The sequence below is a fragment of the Musca autumnalis genome, unplaced genomic scaffold, assembly GCF_047663935.1.
Source record: "Musca autumnalis isolate F117 unplaced genomic scaffold, ASM4766393v1 scaffold_3, whole genome shotgun sequence".
In the NCBI taxonomy this organism is placed as follows: domain Eukaryota; kingdom Metazoa; phylum Arthropoda; class Insecta; order Diptera; family Muscidae; genus Musca; species Musca autumnalis.
The window spans coordinates 168744567-168765592 of record NW_027411866.1 but is presented as its reverse complement, the minus strand read 5'-3'; the positions used below and the strand labels follow the sequence as shown (position 1 = coordinate 168765592).

The 21026-nt window shown below is 34.7% G+C and overlaps 1 protein-coding gene across 1 annotated transcript in view; it reads left to right on the top strand.

Annotated features, from left to right (window-relative positions):
* cac (calcium voltage-gated channel subunit cacophony) overlaps positions 1-21026 on the top strand; it is a 541297-nt gene that overhangs the window by 481950 nt on the left and 38321 nt on the right. Inside the window, exons 27-28 of the mRNA XM_073975285.1 lie at positions 14559-14773; positions 15472-15484. Of these exons, the coding sequence (XP_073831386.1) occupies positions 14559-14773; positions 15472-15484 (228 nt within the window). The remainder of the gene's footprint in view (positions 1-14558; positions 14774-15471; positions 15485-21026) is intronic.

Below are 21026 nucleotides of genomic sequence, written 5' to 3'. Positions count from 1 at the left end.
CTTTTTTCCTGCGGAAAAGACGTTTCTCCTCTCTCCTATTCTCCCTGTATCTCTCTCGTGCGCTACGCGTTGCTACGGATTGTAAAGTAGCCCTATATGCAGCATTTTTCTCTTCGGTGGCAGCACGACTCTCCTGATCATACCATGGATTCCTTGGTGGAGGTCTCTGGTATCCAAGTATGGATTTTGCAGCTGTTTGCATGGAGTGGGCAATGCTTTGCAATTGCGCTGATATGTTATCGGGATGAGGAGTGCTTTGTTTAAGCAATTGGGCTAGTTGAGTGGAATATGCTGTGGCTATCTGTTGTGTTTGCAGCCTATCGATGTCCAACTTCCGCGTTGTGTCTGTTCGTACTTTGTTTGATACGTTTAAGCGGGTGCGTACCTTTGCTGCAACAAGGTAGTAGTCCGAATCAATGTTTGCGCCTCGGAACGATCGTACATCCAACACGCTCGATGAATGCCTTCCATCGATCACAACATTATCAATTTGATTTACTGTTTTCTGACCTGGAGACACCTAGGTGCCCTTAAGAATATCGAGATGATTATACAGGTTGTTTTTATACCCTCCACCATAGTATGGAGGGTATATTAAGTTTGTTTTTCCGTTTGTAACGCATTGAAATACTCATTTGCGACCCTATAAAGTATATATATTCTTGATCAGGGTAAAATTCTAAGTCGATCTGAGCACGTCCGTCCGTCCGTCCGTCCGTCCGTCTGTGGTAATCACTCTAGCATCCACAAAAATGGAGATAGGACGCTGAAATTTTGGCCAAATGCGTCTTTTGTTTGCAGGCAGGTCAAGTTCGATGATGGGCTATATCGGTCCACGTTTTGGTATAGCCCCCATATAACGGTACCCCCGATTTACGGTATTTTGACGTTTTTAGCTACATTTTCACACCGATTTGGCTATAATTTGACATTTAGGGTTCTTAAGTGTCAATAAACATATATAACAAAACTTGTGGACATAGGTCCACGTTTTGGTATAGCCCCCATATAACGGTACCCCCCGATTTGCGGTATTTTGGCGTTTTTAGCTACATTTTTAAACCGATTTAGCTATAATTTGACACTTAGGGTTCTTAAGTATCAATAAACTTATGTAACAAATGTTGTGGACATAGGTCCACGTTTTGGTATAGCCCCCATATAACGGTACCCCCCGATTTGCGGTATTTTGACGTTTTTAGCTACATTTTTAGACCGATTTAGCTATAATTTGACATTTAGGGTTCTTAAGTATCAATAAACTTATATAACAAAAGTTGTGGACATAGGTCCGCGTTTTGGTATAGCCCCCATATAACGGTACCCCCGGATATACGGTATTTTGACGTTTTTAGCTACATTATCAGACCGATGTAGCTTTAATTTGACATTTAGTGTTCTTAAGTGTTAATAAACTTATATATTAGAAGTTGTGGACATAGGTCCACGTTTTGGTATAGCCCCCATATAACGGTACCCCCCCGATTTGCGGTATTTTGACGTCCACGTTTTGGTATAGCCCCCATATAACGGTACCCCCCCCCCCCCCGATTTACGGTATTTTGACGTTTTTAGCTACATTTTCAGACCGATATAGCTATAATTTGACATTTAGGATTCTTAAGTGTAACTAAACTTATATAACAAAAGTTGTGGGGACCTAGGTCCACGATTTAGCTATCAATTGACATTTAGGGTTCTTAAATGTCAATAAACCTTTATAACTATTGGACATAGGTCCATGTTTTGGAATAGCCCCCATATAACGTTACCGCCCGATTTCAGGTATTTTGAGAATTTTACCTACAAGTTTTAACCGAATTATCTGTAATTTGAACATTTGACATTTTAAATTCTTAGTGGTCACCACACCTCTCCACCAAAAATTGTCAAGAAAGCCCCCATATAACGGTACCTCCCGATTTTCAGTAATTTGATGATTTTACCTACAATATAAAACCGAACTAGCAGTAATTTTACATTTGAAGTTCTTAGTGGTCACAACACCTCTCTATCAAAAATTGCCAACATAGGTCCATGTTCGGATATAGATTCCATGTAACGGTACCTCCCAATTTTCTGTAATTTGGCAATTTTAGCTACAATTTTTAACAGAACTAACTGTAATTTGACATTTGAAGGTTGTAGTGGTCACCACACATCTGCATCAACAATTTTCAACGTAGCCCCAATATAACGATACTTCCCGATTTTCGGTACTTTGAGGATTTTACTTAAAATGTTTAACCGAACGTAGGTCCATGTTTTTGTATAGCCACAAAACAAACCTCCCGATTTTCCGTACCTTAGCTTTATTTTTTGGACGAACTTTCTGTAATTTGTTCATTTAAGTTCATATTTTCATATAGCCCAGATACCTCCGAACTAGCTGTTAATGACATTTGAAGTTCCCACGTTATGTTCCGATTTTCGATATTTTGAGGATTCTAGCTAAATTTTTTAACCGAATTAGGAGCTATTTGACATTAAAGGCTCCCATCAAAAACTGTCAACATAGGCCCATGTTTTATTATAACCCCTATATAACAGCACCTCCCAATTTCTAGCCCACCAAAAATTGTCAACAGTTAGATATAGGCACCATAAAAAAGGACCTCCCGAATGAAGCATTTTATGTACATTATCTGACATTTTAACGTACTCACTTAAAGTTGGGGACAGGAATGAATATTTTATGGTGGAGGGTATGAAAAGTTCGGCCCGGCCGAACTTAATGCTTTTTTACTTGTTTTTTTAAGCCCGATAGAACACGAACAATGCTGGCCTCCAAGGCATCAATTGTTGCTGGTTTATCAGCATAAACCAGTGACTTCAAGTAGTCCCTCAGAAAATAATCGAGAGGTGTCAAATCGCACGACCTTGGAGGCCAATTGACAGGTCCACTTCGCGAAATCAACTTATAGCCAAATTATGATTTCAATAAGTCGATGGTTGCGTTCGCCGTATGGCACGTAGCGCCATCCTGTTGAAACCACATCTCCTCCGGATCAATGTCATCCATATTTTCAAACAAAAAATCATTGATCATGGTGCGGTAACGATCTCCATTGACCGTAACGCGAGCTCCGGCCTCATTTTTGAAGAAATAAGGTCCGATGATGCCACCAGCGTGAAAACCGCACCATACGGTGCATTTTGCTGGATGTAATGGAGTCTGTAGGGTCTCTTGTGGATTGGTCTCACTCCATATGCGGCAATTTTGCTTATTAACAAACCCGTTAAGACAAAAATGCGCTTGTTCAGATGGACGATTATGTACGCCATACGCATGACGAAGTCGTCTATAAGTTGCGCGAATCGACGACTGATTTTCAAAGTAAATTTGGATAATTTCGTAGCGTTGTTCAAGAGTGAGTCTATTCATGATGATTTGTCAGAGTATACTGAAACAAATAAAAAAAAAGTTTCATCAAAATTTAATTTTTTGTGTTACTTTTTACAATTTAAAGTTCTATCTAGTTTAAAAAACACCCTTTATCTGGTACTGCTAACTACCAAGTTTTTTGCAGCTGCAAAGTCTATCAGCCTTATACCATTGTCAGATGTTTCACTGTGGAGACTGAATTTCCCGACTGTTGGGCCAAAGATATTCTCCTTTCCAATTTTGGCATTAAAATCGCCTATAATGATTTTAATGTCATGGGCAGGGCAGCGGTCATATGTTTCTTCTAAGCGCTCGTAAAATATATCTTTGGTCTGTTCGTCCTTTTCTTCAGTGGGAGCATGAGCACAAATAAAGCTGATGTTGAAGAATTTAGCTTTTATTCGAATTGTAGCAAGTCTTTCATTCACTGGGGTGAAGCTGGATACCAGATGTTTAAGTCTCCGACTAACTACAAATCCGCAACCAAACTCATGCTTTACGTCATGGCAGTTATAATACACTGCGTCATCTTTAGCTGTTGTTGTGACGCCTTTCCCAATCCATCGTATTTCCTGTATGGCAGTAATATAGGCCTTGTACTTTTCAAGTACGACTGCCAATGCGAAGACTGTACCTTCTCTATAAAGAGTGCGAACATTCCAGATGGAGACTCGCAGATCATGGTCCTTAAAACGTTTGCGGGCTTCGTCAACTTTAGAGGTGTTTGTTTTTCTTTTCTTTCGTTTTTTCATAGTAGGCTGTTTTTTCTAGGGGAAGGTTACTAACCTGACGCCCAAACCCAAGGTTTTAACGTTCTTATGGGTGAATGAGCGGCACATGTTAGCTCACTACCTTTAAAGGGTGTTAAAGGCAGTTCCCCAGGTGACACCACGCGGAGGTCAGTGTCCACTTGAGATGAAAGAGGGACCAAGATAAATCCTGGGCTTTGCCATGTTAAAACCGGTCAGAACCGTTCCTTGGTGTCTTCCATCCAATATTTGTATAATTTTATAACGGTAACACCCAAACAACAACAGTTTATTGTTACCATTTTTAATTTGGATATATCAAATATTTCCAAGTTCCCTGAGTCGAAGAAACTTGATAGGTTGTCGGTGTAGCCATTCAGTATAATGAGCATTGAGCATGACGTGTAATGCAGAAATGTCCAGAGAAATAAAGATTGAAAAGTTGCAGAGACATGACTCTACTTTTGAAACTGACCTAAACTCCGCTATGTTTTTGTATTGTTAATATTCTAGTGGTCCAATGGTATGCACACCCGCCTTGCATGCAGAATACCCGGGCTCGATTCCCAAGTCGGACATCCTCGTGTTAATGATGGCGGCATTTCCTCAGTATTTCAACCATGTAAAATTTCTCTATACAAGCGCTGTCTTAAGCCGACGCCGAGCACTCATTCATACGAATTAAACTTTTGGCCAAAATTTTTTCCGGCCTTAATAAATGTGACCGATTTATATTTAGTTTATAAAGTCGGGTTCCAATTTAGGTTTTCTTATATTTCATGAAAGCGCTAGCACTGCTTTTTAATTTGCCCAAACTGCGATTAGGTGCCTTTTGCATATACCGTTTCTGTTACACAACAACAAAAATTACAAAAAGAACTCTCGTAAATATTCATTAAAGCAAAACAACTTCCTACTTCAATATTTTCTTCAATTATGTTAAATTTATAGAATTCCAGTTGATGATAATTTTATAAAAAATTCGATTTTTTTGTTTTAAAGTTTAGACCATAGCCCAGTAAATATTATTTGTCTTTTATAAAATCAAAAAAGTAATTTGATGGAATGCTTTTGTTGCCTTATATGTTAAAATAACAATTTACGTTGTCAAGTTGATGTATTTTTGGTGGTAATTTAATTACCAGGTTTCATAGAATAACATATTCATATATTTAAAATATTGTTATAAAAAATAATGGTTTAAAAAGAAAAAGGAAAAAAAAACAAAAAAATCTGACATTCTTTTCAAAATATGATTCGTTACTTTGATATTTTGATAATTGATGTTAATGTGTCACTACACATAATATATTTATACATATTATACAACATTTTATACAATACGTATACAATCCAATACCATAGCAACAAAACAAAAACTACTTATCTAAATGTGATTAAAACATCATTCAGATATTAAATTATTTTTATTTTTCTATACTCAATAATAACATTCACTTGTATGTTGTCACGTCTGTATGTGTGTGTGTAAAAATCAAATCACTTCGATAGCGGAAAGGTCGTGGTGAAGATGATGAAGAACAAATGCTCAGTCCAAATGCTGATGAAGAACCGGTATAAAAATACAGCCTAATGGTTTTTCTTGTATTGTACAAAAAACAACAATGAATTATTTTCAAATATTTTATTCTCGTTACTTTTTTATACGTAAAATCCCAAAATTCCTGTGTATGGCTATGTTGTATATGATTGTGTTCCTAGATGAACGTCAGCAAAAACAATGCTAGAAGAATGTACATAATCTACTTTGATATGTCCCACCATAACAAAAACTGCCCGTTTTTTTAAGAATACTTTTTTTTCTTTTTGTGTCACATACAAAAATGAATGTCTCTCCCAAAATAGAAATGGCTGTGAAATCCTTGCAAATACAACAAACACCTTGCCATTTTCTATATGCTAAAAATCAATATAAATTGATGATTCGCTTAATCTTTTTTTCAACATTTATGCTCCAATATACATATATAAATGTTCTTTGGATTCAATTTTTGAATGATAACTCATATATAAAATTATATTATGCATCCTGTTCTGACACCACACAAACTTTTAATAAAAAATAAAACGTTAACAAAAAACAAATAATTTCCTTGTATTGATTAGACACTTTAGGACAGAATAAATTCCCCTGTAAGTTTACTAATCATTACAGGCGAAAATAAAATCCCCTATACATAATTTCCAACCACAATATACAAAGACGTTTTCGACGCAAATGGTAATCGGCAACATTGGTATTAAATTGGATTGAAAAGCAGAAAATTATTGAAATAAAAATATATAATAAAATTATACGCCATAAATATCACAAAAACTCCAAAAATTTGCGAAGAAAGAAAATTTATGCATACATTTTCTAGAATAGCAAAAATGTTACACAATAAAATCCAAAATAATAGCACCACAATTAAATTTCGAGTTATGAAAGCACAATTTTTTCCTACGAAATTTTATTCAAAATTATAACGATTGTATATATAGTATGTTATAAACTAGTTTTTGGTAATGTTTTTCTTAACAAAATACGCTATGGTCTTATTGTTATTCGGTATTAGATATTTAAATATTAAATATTTTTAAAGAAACCAATTTTAATTTTTATTAATATGTATTACTTTAGAACACAAAGAAGAAAAAAATCATTTACCATTCAAACATATTATACAAAACAAAAAATGTATTAAACAAAATCAATGTGAATTTAAATATTATTAGAAATTCAAAAACTGAAAACAGAAGAAAATTTTTAATTAGTAATAACCAGAGGAATAAATGTGTCCTATATTTAACGGAAGTTCTATATCTAGTTTTAGTATTTTTTTATTTTATTTAATTGTTTTCTTAAATGAGTATTAGTTGTTATAATTTTTTCTTTCGATTTTTTTTTTTAAATTTTTATTGTAAATTGCTAGAGTTATTAGCATGTAAATAATTATTTTTGTTTAATTTTAGAAAAATTAAGCATGTTTAATTTCTTTAAAAAAACTTTTGATTTTTAATTTTTGTTAAAATTGTCTTCCAAACAATCTATCACTTGTCTGTCTCCAAGTCCTTTAATATTTTTTTATTCAAATTTTGTAAGATTAGAAACACTTTTTTTTAAATATTTCAGCATGTTTTTCCACATCAAATCTTTTATAGTAATTTAAAGAATAATATTCAGACTAATGAGATTTCCTAGTGGAAAATGAAAATGAAAACACTATGCCACACTATGATATGATCAAAACTATGACTCAATGAATTAGAGGTTTGGAGCACCAAGTACCCAGCAAAAAAACTCCTTACAAATATCTACACCAACAACTATGTCATGTTGCCAGAAATAAGTAGTTTGTTTTTGGACATAAAGTCGACGAATAAGTTGTTAAATAATACTGTGCGACAAAAAAAAAAAAAAAAAAACAAACAGGGAAAACGGAATAGATTATGAAAGTAGAGCTAAAAATTTGAGCGTTTTTAGAGTTTACATCGGAAAGTAACCGAAGTAGGCGGGAAAAGTTCCGCCCATTTCTAGTTTTTTCGAAATATTCGCGAAAAAATGTCTTGGAATCATTGCATATTAGGTATATGGTGCCTTTGCAACTTTACAGAAGAGGGTGTGGAAATTATTTTTGTTAAGAATTTTAACCCTAATGCGGTTCACCAAAGGGTCCTTTTTTTCCTTTTTTTCGAAAATCTTTCAAAAACTCCTTTAAAATGTGATCATATAAAAAAGTGATACTTATATTTATATACTTATATATATATATATATATTATATTTATTTCATGATATGTAATGTAAAGGGTGTTTTTTAAGCCCGATAGAACTTGAAATTGTAAAAAAAAACACAAAAAATTAAATTGTAATCAATTTTTTTTATTCGAAAGATCAATACGTGACATTAACATTTGAAAATGATTTCGGGCATATGGGCACCGCGGCTGTTCTTGACGAAGTGCATTCTGGACGTCCAATTTTTGGCCACAGTGCTCGACAACACTGCTGGCCGTATGTCACGAATAACACGAACAATGCTGGCCTCCAAGGCATCAATTGTTGCTGGTTTATCAGCATAAACCAGTGACTTCACATAGACCCACAGGAAATAATCTTCTTCTTCTTATTTATTTGCCAACCCGTATTCGGGTGTTGGCGATCATACAATTGTTTTACATTGTTAACAATTTAATTATATTTTTTATTCCATTATAGATAGGTTTCGATTCTTGGCAGCATTCAGGAGGTTTCTTTCGTCTTGCAGTCCCGTCCATTCTTGAATATTTCTTATCCATGATGTTTCTTTTCTGCCTCTTGGTCTTCTTCCATCTATTGTGGTTTGGATAATGGCTTGGAGGAGCTTATATTTTTCATTGCGCATTATATGGCCCAGATAAGATGTTTTTCGGCTTTTTACATCGCGTGTTATTTGTCGTTCCACATTCATCCGTCGTAGTACTTCTTCATTTGAAACGTGGTCAGTCCAGCGAATTTTTAGAATACGACGATAAATCCACATTTCAAAAGAATTTAGTCGGTGTCAAATCGCACGACCTTGGAGGCCAATTGACAGGTCCACTTCTCGAAATCAACTTATCGCCAAATTTTGATTTCAATAAGTCGATGGTTGCGTTCGCCGTATGGCACGTAGCGCCATCCTGTTGAAACCACATCTCCTCCGGATCAATGTCATCCATATTTTCAAACAAAAAATCATTGATCATGGTGCGTTAACGATCTCCATTGACCGTAACGCGAGCTCCGGCCTCATTTTTGAAGAAATAAGGTCCGATGATGCCACCAGCGTGAAAATCGCATTTTTCTGGATGTAATGGAGTCTGTAGGGTCTCTTGTGGATTGGTCTCACTCCATATGCGGCAATTTTGCTTATTAACAAACCCGTTAAGCCCAAAATGCGCCTCAAATGCGTTAAGCCAAAAAGCGTTAAGCCAAAAATGAGTCGTCTATAAGTTGCGCGAATCGACGACTGATTTTCAAAGTAAATTTGGATAATTTCGTAGCGTTGTTCAAGCGTGAGTCTATTCATGATGATTTGTCAGAGAAAAAGTTTCATCAAAATTTAATTGTTTGTGTTACTTTTTACAATTTAAAGTTCTATCTAGCTTAAAAAACACCCTTTAAATAGACATTTCATTTCTTTGGTGACCCATAGTGAAATTTGACGGAGAAGATTTTTCTCTTTGACGTCATCTCTCTAAAAATATGTTTTGAAGGAGAATTGTGAATAAACTCAGATGAAGTCCCACTTTAACCCTTAAACGTGCTTTTCATTTCACACTTAAAATGCAAGGATTCCAAGATATCTTTACTCGAATATTTCGAAAAAAAAAAAAAAACTAGAAATGGGCGGAATTTGCCACGCATACTTTGGTTACTTTTCGATGTAAACTTTAAAAACGCCGATACACGTGTCTCGTTCTTTTAACTCTTCTTTTATAATCTAATCGGGTTTTTCCATCATTTTGAAAAAAAAAATGAATTTTCTTGCACAGTGTAATTAGTTACGACCTTAAGTATCCAGTTATTAGTAAAGTTCCACTAAAATGCTTAAATTTCGCACTGTGCGGCGGATGTATAAATATTTCCATTCTTCATGTGATATTTATTCTAAAACTGTAAAAATTCTACGCTAAAACACTCAAAATACCGAAAATTTGGTACGTATCGTTATATGAATGCTATACATGGCAATATGGACTTGTGTCGACAATTTTTAGTGGAGAAGTTTCGTAACTGCAAGGAACCTCAAATGTCAAATTACGAGTAGCAACTTTTGGTGGAGATGTGCTGGGACTACTATGGCCCTCTGATAAACTTCGATCTAAGAAACTACACAAAGGGTTTCCTATTTGAATGTGAACAACTAAATATTACAATCTGACTGCACCTTACTTAGAATAGTGTGATAAAGAGATAGAGGGAAAGTGCACAAATGTGTACGAACGCATCTGTCATACAATCTTATGGAGAGGTCTTAAACCTTACTGAGAGCAAGTGAACATACAGTATCGGCCAAAACTAAAGCACCCCTCAGTAAATTTTTTGAAATGATAATTTTTTTATGAAAACTAAATTATAAATTTACTTTTTATTTTTCTTTTTATTTATTTATATCTTTATAATTGAAAAATACAAAAATAAGGAGATCAGAATTTAATAAACAAAAATTAAAATTCAAAAAACATTTTAGGTCGCAAATATAAGCGGACAAAACTAAAGCACCCCCCATTTGAGGTACAGCAAAAACTATTGAAATCAATATTTCGTTGCTTATCCTCTATTCTGGATGACACAATCACATCTTTTAGGCATAAAGGATACTAAATTATTAATTATTGCAGGCGAAATAATAGGTTTTCGGAAAATTTAGCTTAAATCCTCAAAATACTGAAAATCGGAAGGTACCGTTATATGGAGGCTATACCCAAAACCTATTATTTCGCCTGCAATAATTAATAATTTAGTATCCTTTATGCCTAAAATATGTGATTGTGTCATCCAGAATAGAGGATAAGCAACGAAATATTGATTTCAATAGTTTTTGCTGTACCTCAAATGGGGGGTGCTTTAGTTTTGTCATCTTATATTTGCGACCTAAAATGTTTTTTGAATTTTAACTTTTGTTTATTAAATTCTGATCTCCTTATTTTTGTATTTTTCAATTATAAAGATATAAATAAATAAAAAGAAAAATAAAAAGTAAATTTATAATTTAGTTTTCATAAAAAAATTATCATTTCAAAAAAATTTACTGAGGGGGTGCTTTAGTTTTGGCCGATACTGTACATTTCAATGCATTTTACATTGAAGTTTTCCCTCACTTGCTCTCAGTAGGCGCACATTGCCTGACATGGCCTTAAACACACTTCGTTATCTCACATGTGGCAAGCAAACGTGCTACACATGCTCTACGCACACAACACTCGCCTAGACATTCGCTATCTTTATTATAAAATCAGCATGTTTGCTACGTAAACAACCTCAAATTTCAAATTACAGCTGGTTCGTTTCAAAATTGAAGCCAAAATCTTCAAAATACTGAAAATCAGGGGGTACCGTTATGTTGGGGCAATACGTTGGCAGATATAGCCCACATTCGAACTTGACCTGCCTATGGAAAAATACACTCGGTTGCAATAATAGTTCAATTATTGCGGGGGCTATAGTGATTGTAACAGACGGATATAGCTACATTTAAGAACCGTCTCAATAAATTACCGTAGGGATTACACAAAGTGAGCTATTTAATTTTTCCTCAGGTACTAATTTTTGGTGAAATTCCAATTTTGGTGGACTAGAACTTTTAGGGAACTGCCTGGAACAATGTTTCGCTTTCACAGAATGATGTCCGATAGTGCCCTCTTTCAGTCCATATTTACTTTTATACTCGCACCATTCCGTCCGTTTAACACATTTTAAAAATTTTGAAATTAAATGGTTAAAATTTGTGTTTTTATACCCTCAGCATTTATGCTAACGAGGGTATATACACTTTCATACGGGCAAAATGTGCCTCATCTAAATAATGTATGTTTGGACGAAATGTGTTTCAGACAATTTGGAGTCGATTGAGAAATGTCCGTCCATCTGTCTGTTTGGCTGGAGCGCACGATAACTCTCGAACGGATCAACCGATTCGATCCAAAATTTGGCTTTCGTAATATTTTGTCCAAACTTAGTTTAAGTTCGAAGATGGGTTATATCCGTCCACTCCTTCCGGTACCTCCCCCACAAAAGTTCGTAAATGTTCGGAAATTTTGTATGTACGATAACTCTTGAAGGGAGTAACCGATTTGGTCCATGTTTGGCAAATCGTGAAATGTCTACCAAACTTAGATGAGGTTCCAATATGAACTCAATCGGTCCACTCCTTCGGGTACCTTCCAAACAGAATTTGGGATAAGTTCAGTTTAGGACCTGTTCGCGAATCGCTTTGATTTTTGTTTCAGCAACTTGTATTCACTGCCCCCCATACGACGGTACAAGTTTCATCAGGGGCAAGTTCCTGAGAAAATAGCCTAAAAGTTGCAAAAAAAAACCCCTATGACACCGTGTGAGGTGGTTGGAGCGTAAGATAACTCTCGAAAGGATCTGCCGATTCGGTCCAAAATTTGGCCTTAGTAATATTTTGTCCAAACATAGTTTAAGTTCGAAGATAAGCCATATCGGTCCACTCCTTCAGGTACTTCCCCCAAAAAGTTCAAAAATCTTCGGAAAAATTGTTCGTACGGTAACTCTTGAAAGGAGTGGCCGAATTGGTCCATAATTTACACATCCTAATATATCTCCCAGATATAGATCAGGTTTAAATGTGGACTATATTTGTCCACTACATCCGGTACCTCCCACACAAAATTTCGGATAAGTTCACTTTAAGACCTGCAATCGAATCACTTTGATTCAAAATTTGTTTCAGGGGCACGTCCATACTTCTTAAGCAAACTGCCCGAAGGGTGCAAAAACCCCCTATGGCACCATATGTATAGGCTGGATATCCACTTCCATAATGGTTAATGTCGATCCATTCCTTTAAGTATATCCTCCGAAAAACTTTTGCTCTTTAATCCTAATCAACATTTTTGTCGGTTCATACATCCAACATTTTTAAAACCCCCTAAATGCATACGTTTTTGGAAAAAAAAATGTTTCAATATACACAGGCTGAGGGTATATCTCTGTCGGCAAAGCTGACTGATACTTTTTTACTTGTTTGCCTATCGTTTCCCACATATATTATAGCATTTTTCCACAAATGAACATTTTTTTAAATATATGAGTTTTATGAAAACGCAAGGAGTATTTTTTTTTTTTAATTTGGAAAAAAAATTAAATTTAAAAAATGGTTGAAAATTTTTTTTTTGATTTTTTTTTTTTTTAATTTTTTGTTTTTGGTTTGTTTATTGGTGTTTGTCCTTTTTCAAATAGTTAGAACATATGAAAAACTCAAAAACACTCATATTATGATGCAAAATAAGAAAAAAAAACTTACATTTTTAATATCTCTATCCGAGATAAAAAGTTACAGAGTTTTGACCAGGAAAAAACAATTCTGAACCACTGTGCGACATCGAGTAGAGAAAGTTTGTACATAAGAATGCTCCAAATCCATTTAGGAAGGGTCCGTGGTGGTGACAATGTTAAGTCAGTATCGAATACCACGCTTTTTAATTTGTTTAAAAATAGGCTCGTTTCTATATGCTCTTCTAGTGGGGGAATCCTTAGCCAGCGTAATCGCTGTAACTTCTTGCACATAACTACATAAATTTCGGTATATGGCAGGTATATAATATATTCATGATATTCACCGAACTCGCAGAATAATCCGTAGATCTATCCAAAATGTCTCTCAAACACATCAAGTATGATTATAATATACATATATACCTTAGCAAGGGTAGTATGAGTATCTTGAATGTCTAATTAACGCTGTTGGACTAAAGTCGCATTGATGTGGTCCAATTTTTTTATTGACCCAAGGTTTTTGTTCACACGCTGAAATAAAATTCAATTAAGTGGTCATAGTGTTTTCATTCCATAGTGTTTTTTTCTTCTTATTTGCACTTAGAGACTTATAGACAAATTAGCTAAAATATCATAAATAAATGCAATCATAAAGAAAAGTATTGCCTGTAAAATAAATAAACAACATCTTTAATAATTATTTAAATAAAACTCATTTAAAAAACTAAAGCTAGCAATAGTAGTAATACGCATTCCTTTTTTTCTGTACAAATATCTATATATAAACAAATTTTAAATTTATCAGCGAGCTAAAAAGCAAAACAGCAATATCACTTTTTTCTCTTCTTATTATACTTAAGCATATTTACTTAATATATATACAAATATTTATAAAACAATAATATTCGTTTTTGATACTTTTTTTCTTTCAAATGAAAAATTACATTTGAAGTAATCATTATTAATCATATTTTATATTTTTATTTTTCTTCATTCAAATGAAAAAAAACAAAAAACAATTTTTTATGTTTTGTGTACGTTACGATGTGAACGATTGGGGTGCCACTATTTGAAATATCTCTGTCTCTCGAAAATTTGTCTTTGAACAAAAAAACCATCAACACCATTTGTATTATAAAATTAAAATCAAAAACACAATCAAATGTTTGTGTCTGAAATCTATCAACCAATCACCAAATACAAACAACAACATAATTATCAAATCACTTACATGGATCAATATTTTATCACCAACCAACAACTTTAATTACCAACGAAATGCACTGTACAAAAATCTGTTGTCCGTTAACTGTTACAATTTTCAAATATTTAAAAAAAAACTGAACCACACACAAAATATGTAAATTGAAACTCAACACATGTAACAATAAATCGCCATTGAAAAAAACGAAAAAAACAATCGAATCGTAAAATAGAAACAATCATTTTTCGATTGTTTACTCGATATGACTGCCCTTGACAAAGGAGGATCACGTCAAGGTTCAATTAGCTATGAAGCGAATGGCCAAGATGCTGCCAATTCACAAACGCATTTATTGGCAAATGTACATCATCCAACTAATGGCGATGCGGAACAAGGTAGCTTGGCAACACTGGCCCGCCGGAGTACAATGCGTAAACGTTCTGTTAGGTAATATTTTTTACAAATTTTTATTTTCTTTTATGTTTATTTTCGTTTTCGTTTCACAATTCACATACAAGAATTGATGGGTAATCTGTGATTTCATCCTGAAGAATATCTTTCCTCCAGCAAAAACAGCTGATCATGGTTTTTTACTTTAAATGTCATGTGATTTGAATCACAATAGTATATTATGAAGGTTTAAATTAACGTAAGCTGTAGTTTACTGTGTAACCTTCTCATTGGGCCATGTCTTTCCATGAACACTAAAAATAGTTTTTAATTGCTCACATAGAATAGTCATGGTACACCGTTAAATTCCATTATTAAAATTAATTTAGCTCCTGGATTTTGTAAATTCTGTAAATAAAAATTGTCAAATAATCCTTGTGAAGCAGGATAACGGTTCATTACTTTGTAACAAATATTTATATTTCCTATATATTCCCTAACAGCAATTCAATCCCTTTTATCTCCACTATCACAGATCTACTCATCAAAATACAAAAACAATATATCATAAAACTTCATACAAAATCGTATAGAAAACGTGAATAATCATGTCATCTAATATATCATTCAATCTCAAAATACTCTCATACACATTAATTACATATTCTAAAAAAAAACAAAAAAACTATATCTAATCGAACAATACATGCCTTTTACATTATTTAATTTATTTTATAATTTTTCTCAAATTTCAGAAACAATAAAAAGGTGAATAAGAGAGAATGTGTGTTAAGAAATACATATATAAATGTCATCAAAACAAATGGTAACACGTACAATAACATAAACTTCCAATTCCATTAATTACCAAAATCACAAATCCACTAAAAATCCAATATCTCCCCAAAAAATGAAAAGTAACAGAACTTTTTGCTGGAACCTTAACTAACAAAAATGCAATTCAAACCATTTCCACCATGTATCCTTTAACAATTCACATATGTATATGTATACGTGTATATATGTACACGTAACTTGTCCTCCTTGTATACTCCTCCCAACTAAATCGTACAATGTGTGTGTAATTGTGTGTAATTCTCTATATTCATATACATATATATGTATTTGTGTGTGCAATTATTTAATTCAGTGTGTGGTTTTAATATGTGTCTCCTAATTTTGTGTTTTAAGACAAACGAAAACCAAATATCGTTGCCGTATTTATAATTTTATTGTTAAATTTTGAGAACTAGGAAAAGTCGGTAATAGTTTTTGTATATATAAAAATCAGCAATAGGCACCACCACAAGTAAAGACTAAACATTGCGCTTGTATTATGTTAAACAATAATAAATACCTCAACTGAACGAAAGCACACGATGTTATTTATAGTGTACGTTAGAAGCACACGTACACTTATGATCGTGTCGATGCCCATTGCTGATATAAATAATAATAGGTGTTGTTAGTATAAACTTCACTATAGCTTTCAGATTTGTGTTAGTGAATAACTATCACAACAATCTGTTTTTTTTTTTTTCACTTAATTAGAAATTATATATCATTACAAATACTTGGTTGTAAATTTATACTAGTAGCTAATTACAACAAATATTATCTTGCAGTTAGAGTTAGTGTCTATACAAATTTGACAATTTGATGTAGGTTATATTTCAATTGAAGACAGTGTGTTCATGAAAAATTCGTTAGAATTTTCCATCGATATAAAAAATTACTTAAAATAATTTTATTTACTTAATGTAAATTCCAAAATGAAAATACAATGGGTAGCTTAAATAAGACTATCCACTACCTCCTGCTTTTTGCAAGCTGCATATTTAGAATTAATGACCTAATGTGATTTAAGTAATTATACTATAATTATTTTTAAATGCAATTTTGTGCCAAAATGCCATAGATTGTTTGAAAACATGTCCCTTCGGATCTCTTCTCTACCATAAATCTAATTCATGAATTACCTTAAAAGTACTTCTTTACGTTATATTACAAAAGAAGAGCTTTCAGAATATACTAAAATCAATTAATATTAATTATGAACACACTGTGCAGAAAAATTAGATATACAACATAATTAGTTTAATAGTCATATAAACCAAATTTAGTAGTCCAAAAATAAAAACTATATCAACACAAAGAATTAAAAATATAAATTAATTACTATATTCAAAATGTTTAAAACTAAGTCACAATGACAGGAACTGTCCTCAAATTTTGCTGTCAATTTTATTCTTTTAAGATTCTTTAAGATTTTGACAACAGTTTCACTTAGTGGCAATTTCTATTCATATTAATTAAAATCTAAATTTTTTTATTATACACTAGCCGACCCCGGTCCGCGTATGCTTGACAATTCAAAAATATGTATCTTGTACCTCACTTCTTCGGTCCATTGCCAAACCGAGGAGGATTTTAAATTTACCAACAGATTTTGTCTGTAACCTTTATTTTCTCTTACGGACTGTCGTATTTTTTCGCCCACTGATGCCGTTTGGGATTTATTATCGTCCATGTCCCCGGTCTTTATCCTAAAGCGATCTAATTATACTAAAAGCCAAAACAATGGTTAAAACGAGTTCTCCCACTTATTGAGACTTATATGTTTTAGTTTTTCATGGTTGGCGGACCGCTGAACCTCACTATTTAAGAATATTTGTAAATATATCGTTTTCTTGATCGAGGGCGCAACCACTGTTGTCCCAAAATTAATTTGCAAGTTGATGCACTCTTAAGTGTAGCAAATATAGCGATTACAAAACAATAGGATCCCATTCGAAATTATTTCAAATATAGCATTTTTTAAAATATAGAGTATAGGGGAAGTACCCCGCCCCCTTCGAAATTCAATAAAATATGCATCCTATTTCCACCGGGGCCATCCCTGTACATTCAATGACAATTTCGGGAAAATCAGTCCAGTAGATTTTGTAGAAAATATTAAAATTGAAAAAAGTGGGCGTGGTCAAATTTTCTTTGCATAAAAACCTAAGTTGGGTTATGACGAACATTTACTTACTTAGCTAGTCCATTACAGAACATTTGATCCATAGACCGAACTAAGAAAAGATCTCCAATTCTCTCTGTTTAGTGCTTCGCTTTTTGGAATACCCCGCCTTGTCATCTCTTCATCCCCTTGTTTGCGCCATCTATTCTTTGGCCTGCCAATTCTGCGTGCCAACGCAGATCAGTCCGTAGATCTTTCGAAAAAATTTTCTCTCAAACACGCCAAGCACTGCGTTATCTGCTTGCGCAAGTACCCAGGCTTCTGAACCACACATCAGCACGGGTAGTATCAGTGTTTTGTAAAGCGTTTTTTTTTTTGTTTGTCGAGTTGTGGCTTTGTTTGTAAAGTGCTTACTTAAGCCAAAGCAGCATATGTTGGCCAATACAATTCTTCTTTTTATTTCACAACTGATGTCGTTTGTTGTGTTTACGGCGGTGCCAAGGTATACGAAGTCTTTTACTACCTCAAAATTATAGGAACCCACTTCAACAGTTGGTCCGATCTCAATGGACGCATTGCGCGTCGACACCATCAGCTTGGTCTTCTCACCGTTTACCACCAGACCCACTTTAGCCTCTCGTATAACCTTTTCCAGCAGGATGTTGAAGAAATCACACGAAAGTCTGTCTCCTTGCCTGAAACCTCTTTTGGTATCAAACCCTTCGGAGAGGTTCTTTCCTATTTTAACTGACGATCGAGTATCAGTTAATGTCATTCTATAAAGCCGAATGAGCTTTGCGCGGATACCAAATTCAGACATAGCTTGGAATGATTTTGAACGTAGCGGGCTCTCGAAGGCTGCTTTATAATCGACAAAAAGGTGGTAGGTGTCAATCTGCATCTCTTGGGTCTTCTCCAGGATTTGTCGCAGGGTAAATATCTGGCCAATGGTGGACTTGCCAGGCCTAATTGGTATGGTCCAATTATTTCGTTGACCATGGGCTTTAGTCGTTCGCACAATATCCCTGACACTATCTTGTAGTCGATAGGGAAAAGATTTATGCCCCTATAGTTGGAGGATAAAGTCTTATCTCCTTTCTTATGGACGGGACACAGGATGCTCAGGTTCCAATCGTCGGGTACGCGTTCTTCCTGCCAGATGGAGCTAACTAGCTGATGCATACACCTTATCAGCGTGATATTTAATACCATCTTCTGGGATTGGATCTATGGTATCTTTGTCGACTTCGCTACTATTGGATACCAACAGCACACTATCTGTATTAGGCACCAGATTACCTTGCTGGTCTCTTTAGGAGGATGTGCCAGTTCCAAAGTCATCTGTTTGATGTTTCACTCTTTGGTAGAATTTTCGGACTTCATTCTGTCTCCTGTACATCTCGATTTGTTCACACTCCTGCTTTTCCATCTCTCTCTTTTTCCTGCGGAAAAGACGTTTCTCCTCTCTCCTTTTCTCCCGATACCTCTCTCGTGCGTTACGCGTTGCTACTGATTGTAAAGTGGCCCTGTATGCCGCATTTTTCTCTTCGGTAGCAGCACGACTTTTCTGGTCATACCATGGATTCCTTGGTGGAGGTCTCTGGTATCCAAGTACTGATTTTGCGGCTGTTTGCATGGAGTGGGCAATGTTTTGCCATTGTCCTGATATGTTATCGGGACGAGGAGTGCTTTGTTTAAGCAGTTGGTCCAGTTGAGTGGAATATGCTGTGGCTGTCTATTGTGATTGATTTTCAATACATACTGATATAACATCGAAAGCTTTTTCCTTTATAAATGGTATTATGTCTTAAAGTTCGGAAAAATGGTAGTGGCTTTGAACGCTAAGACGTCGGATAATATTTACGGGTTAAATATTCCATTATTTTTGTGGGAAAAATTTCTACAATTTTTCGGGCCAAGATTTTCCGCCAGTGCTCATTCTGAACTTTTAGCTTATATATGAACCAAGGCCAATTTAAGAAGGTGATCCAAAAGGCGAATTCAGACCATAGTCTTCAATTGCTGTTAAATGTTTGAATCCTCCATTAAAAAATGCAAATAAGGCCTACAAAAATGTGGCTAGGTTTTTAGTACATCGACTAAACACTTAGAATCGGCTAAGTATGCATACAGAAGCTTTATAAAAAGTGAACCGATTTTTTGAGTTTCAACTGAAACTTCCGAATTTCACTTGAAATTATCTGAATTACAATTGAAAATGGTGTATTATTTGTGTTCTACTAGTTTATATTTAGTTTTTTATACCCTCAACCTTTAGGCTAAAGAGGGTATTTACACTTTGATACGACCAAAAATGTGCCTCATCGAAATAATGGTTTTAGACCCCAAGTATGTTTGTACGATATCCGTTTCAGACAATTTTGAGTCGATCTAGCAATGTCCGTCCGTCTGTCTGTCTGTCTGGCTGGCTGGTGCGCACGATAACTCTCGAACGGATCAATCGATTCGGTATCGAAATATTTTGTCCAGATTTGATTTAAGTTCGAAGATGGGCCATATCGGTCCACTCCTTCAGGTACCTCCCCCACAAAAGTTCAAAAATGTTCGGAAAAATTGTCCGCACGATAACTCTTGAAGGGAGTAACCGAATTAGTCCACACTTTGCACATCGTGACATTTCTACCAGACATAGATGATGTTCCAATATGGACCCTATTGGTTCACTCTTTCGGGTACCTCCCACACAAAATTTTCCTTAAGTGCAGTTTAAGGCCTGCTCTCGAATCGCTTTGATTTTTGTTGCAGCCACTTGTATTCACTACCCCCATTACGACGATATAATTTTTTTCAGGAGCAAGTCCATATATCCTCAGAAATCAGCACGAAAACTGCAAACAGCCCATACATATAATACCATGTGTCGTAGTTGGAGTGCACGATAACTCTCGAACGGATCAACATATTTGGTTAAAATTTTGGGTCTTTCAATATTTTGTCCAAACTTAGTTTAAATTCGAAGATAGACCATATCGGTCCACTCCTTCCGGTACCTCCCCCACAAAGGTTCTAAATTTTTCGCCAAGATTGTGGGCATGATAACTCTAGGAGGAATTAACCGAATTGAGCCAAACTTTGCTATTGGTAATATTACTTTCAGGCATATGGACTATATCGGTCCACTCATTTGAGTACCTCCCACACAAAATTTGGAAAAAGTATAGTTTAACAACTCCTCTCTGATCTTATTAATTTGTGACGCAGCAGGTTGCACTTGCGGCCCCTGTTACGACGCTGTAATTTTTTTTCGTGGGAAAGTCCATACTTCCTGAGATAATGACCCATAAAGGTCCAGAAAATCCTACCGGCACCACCTAAACTGGCCAATGT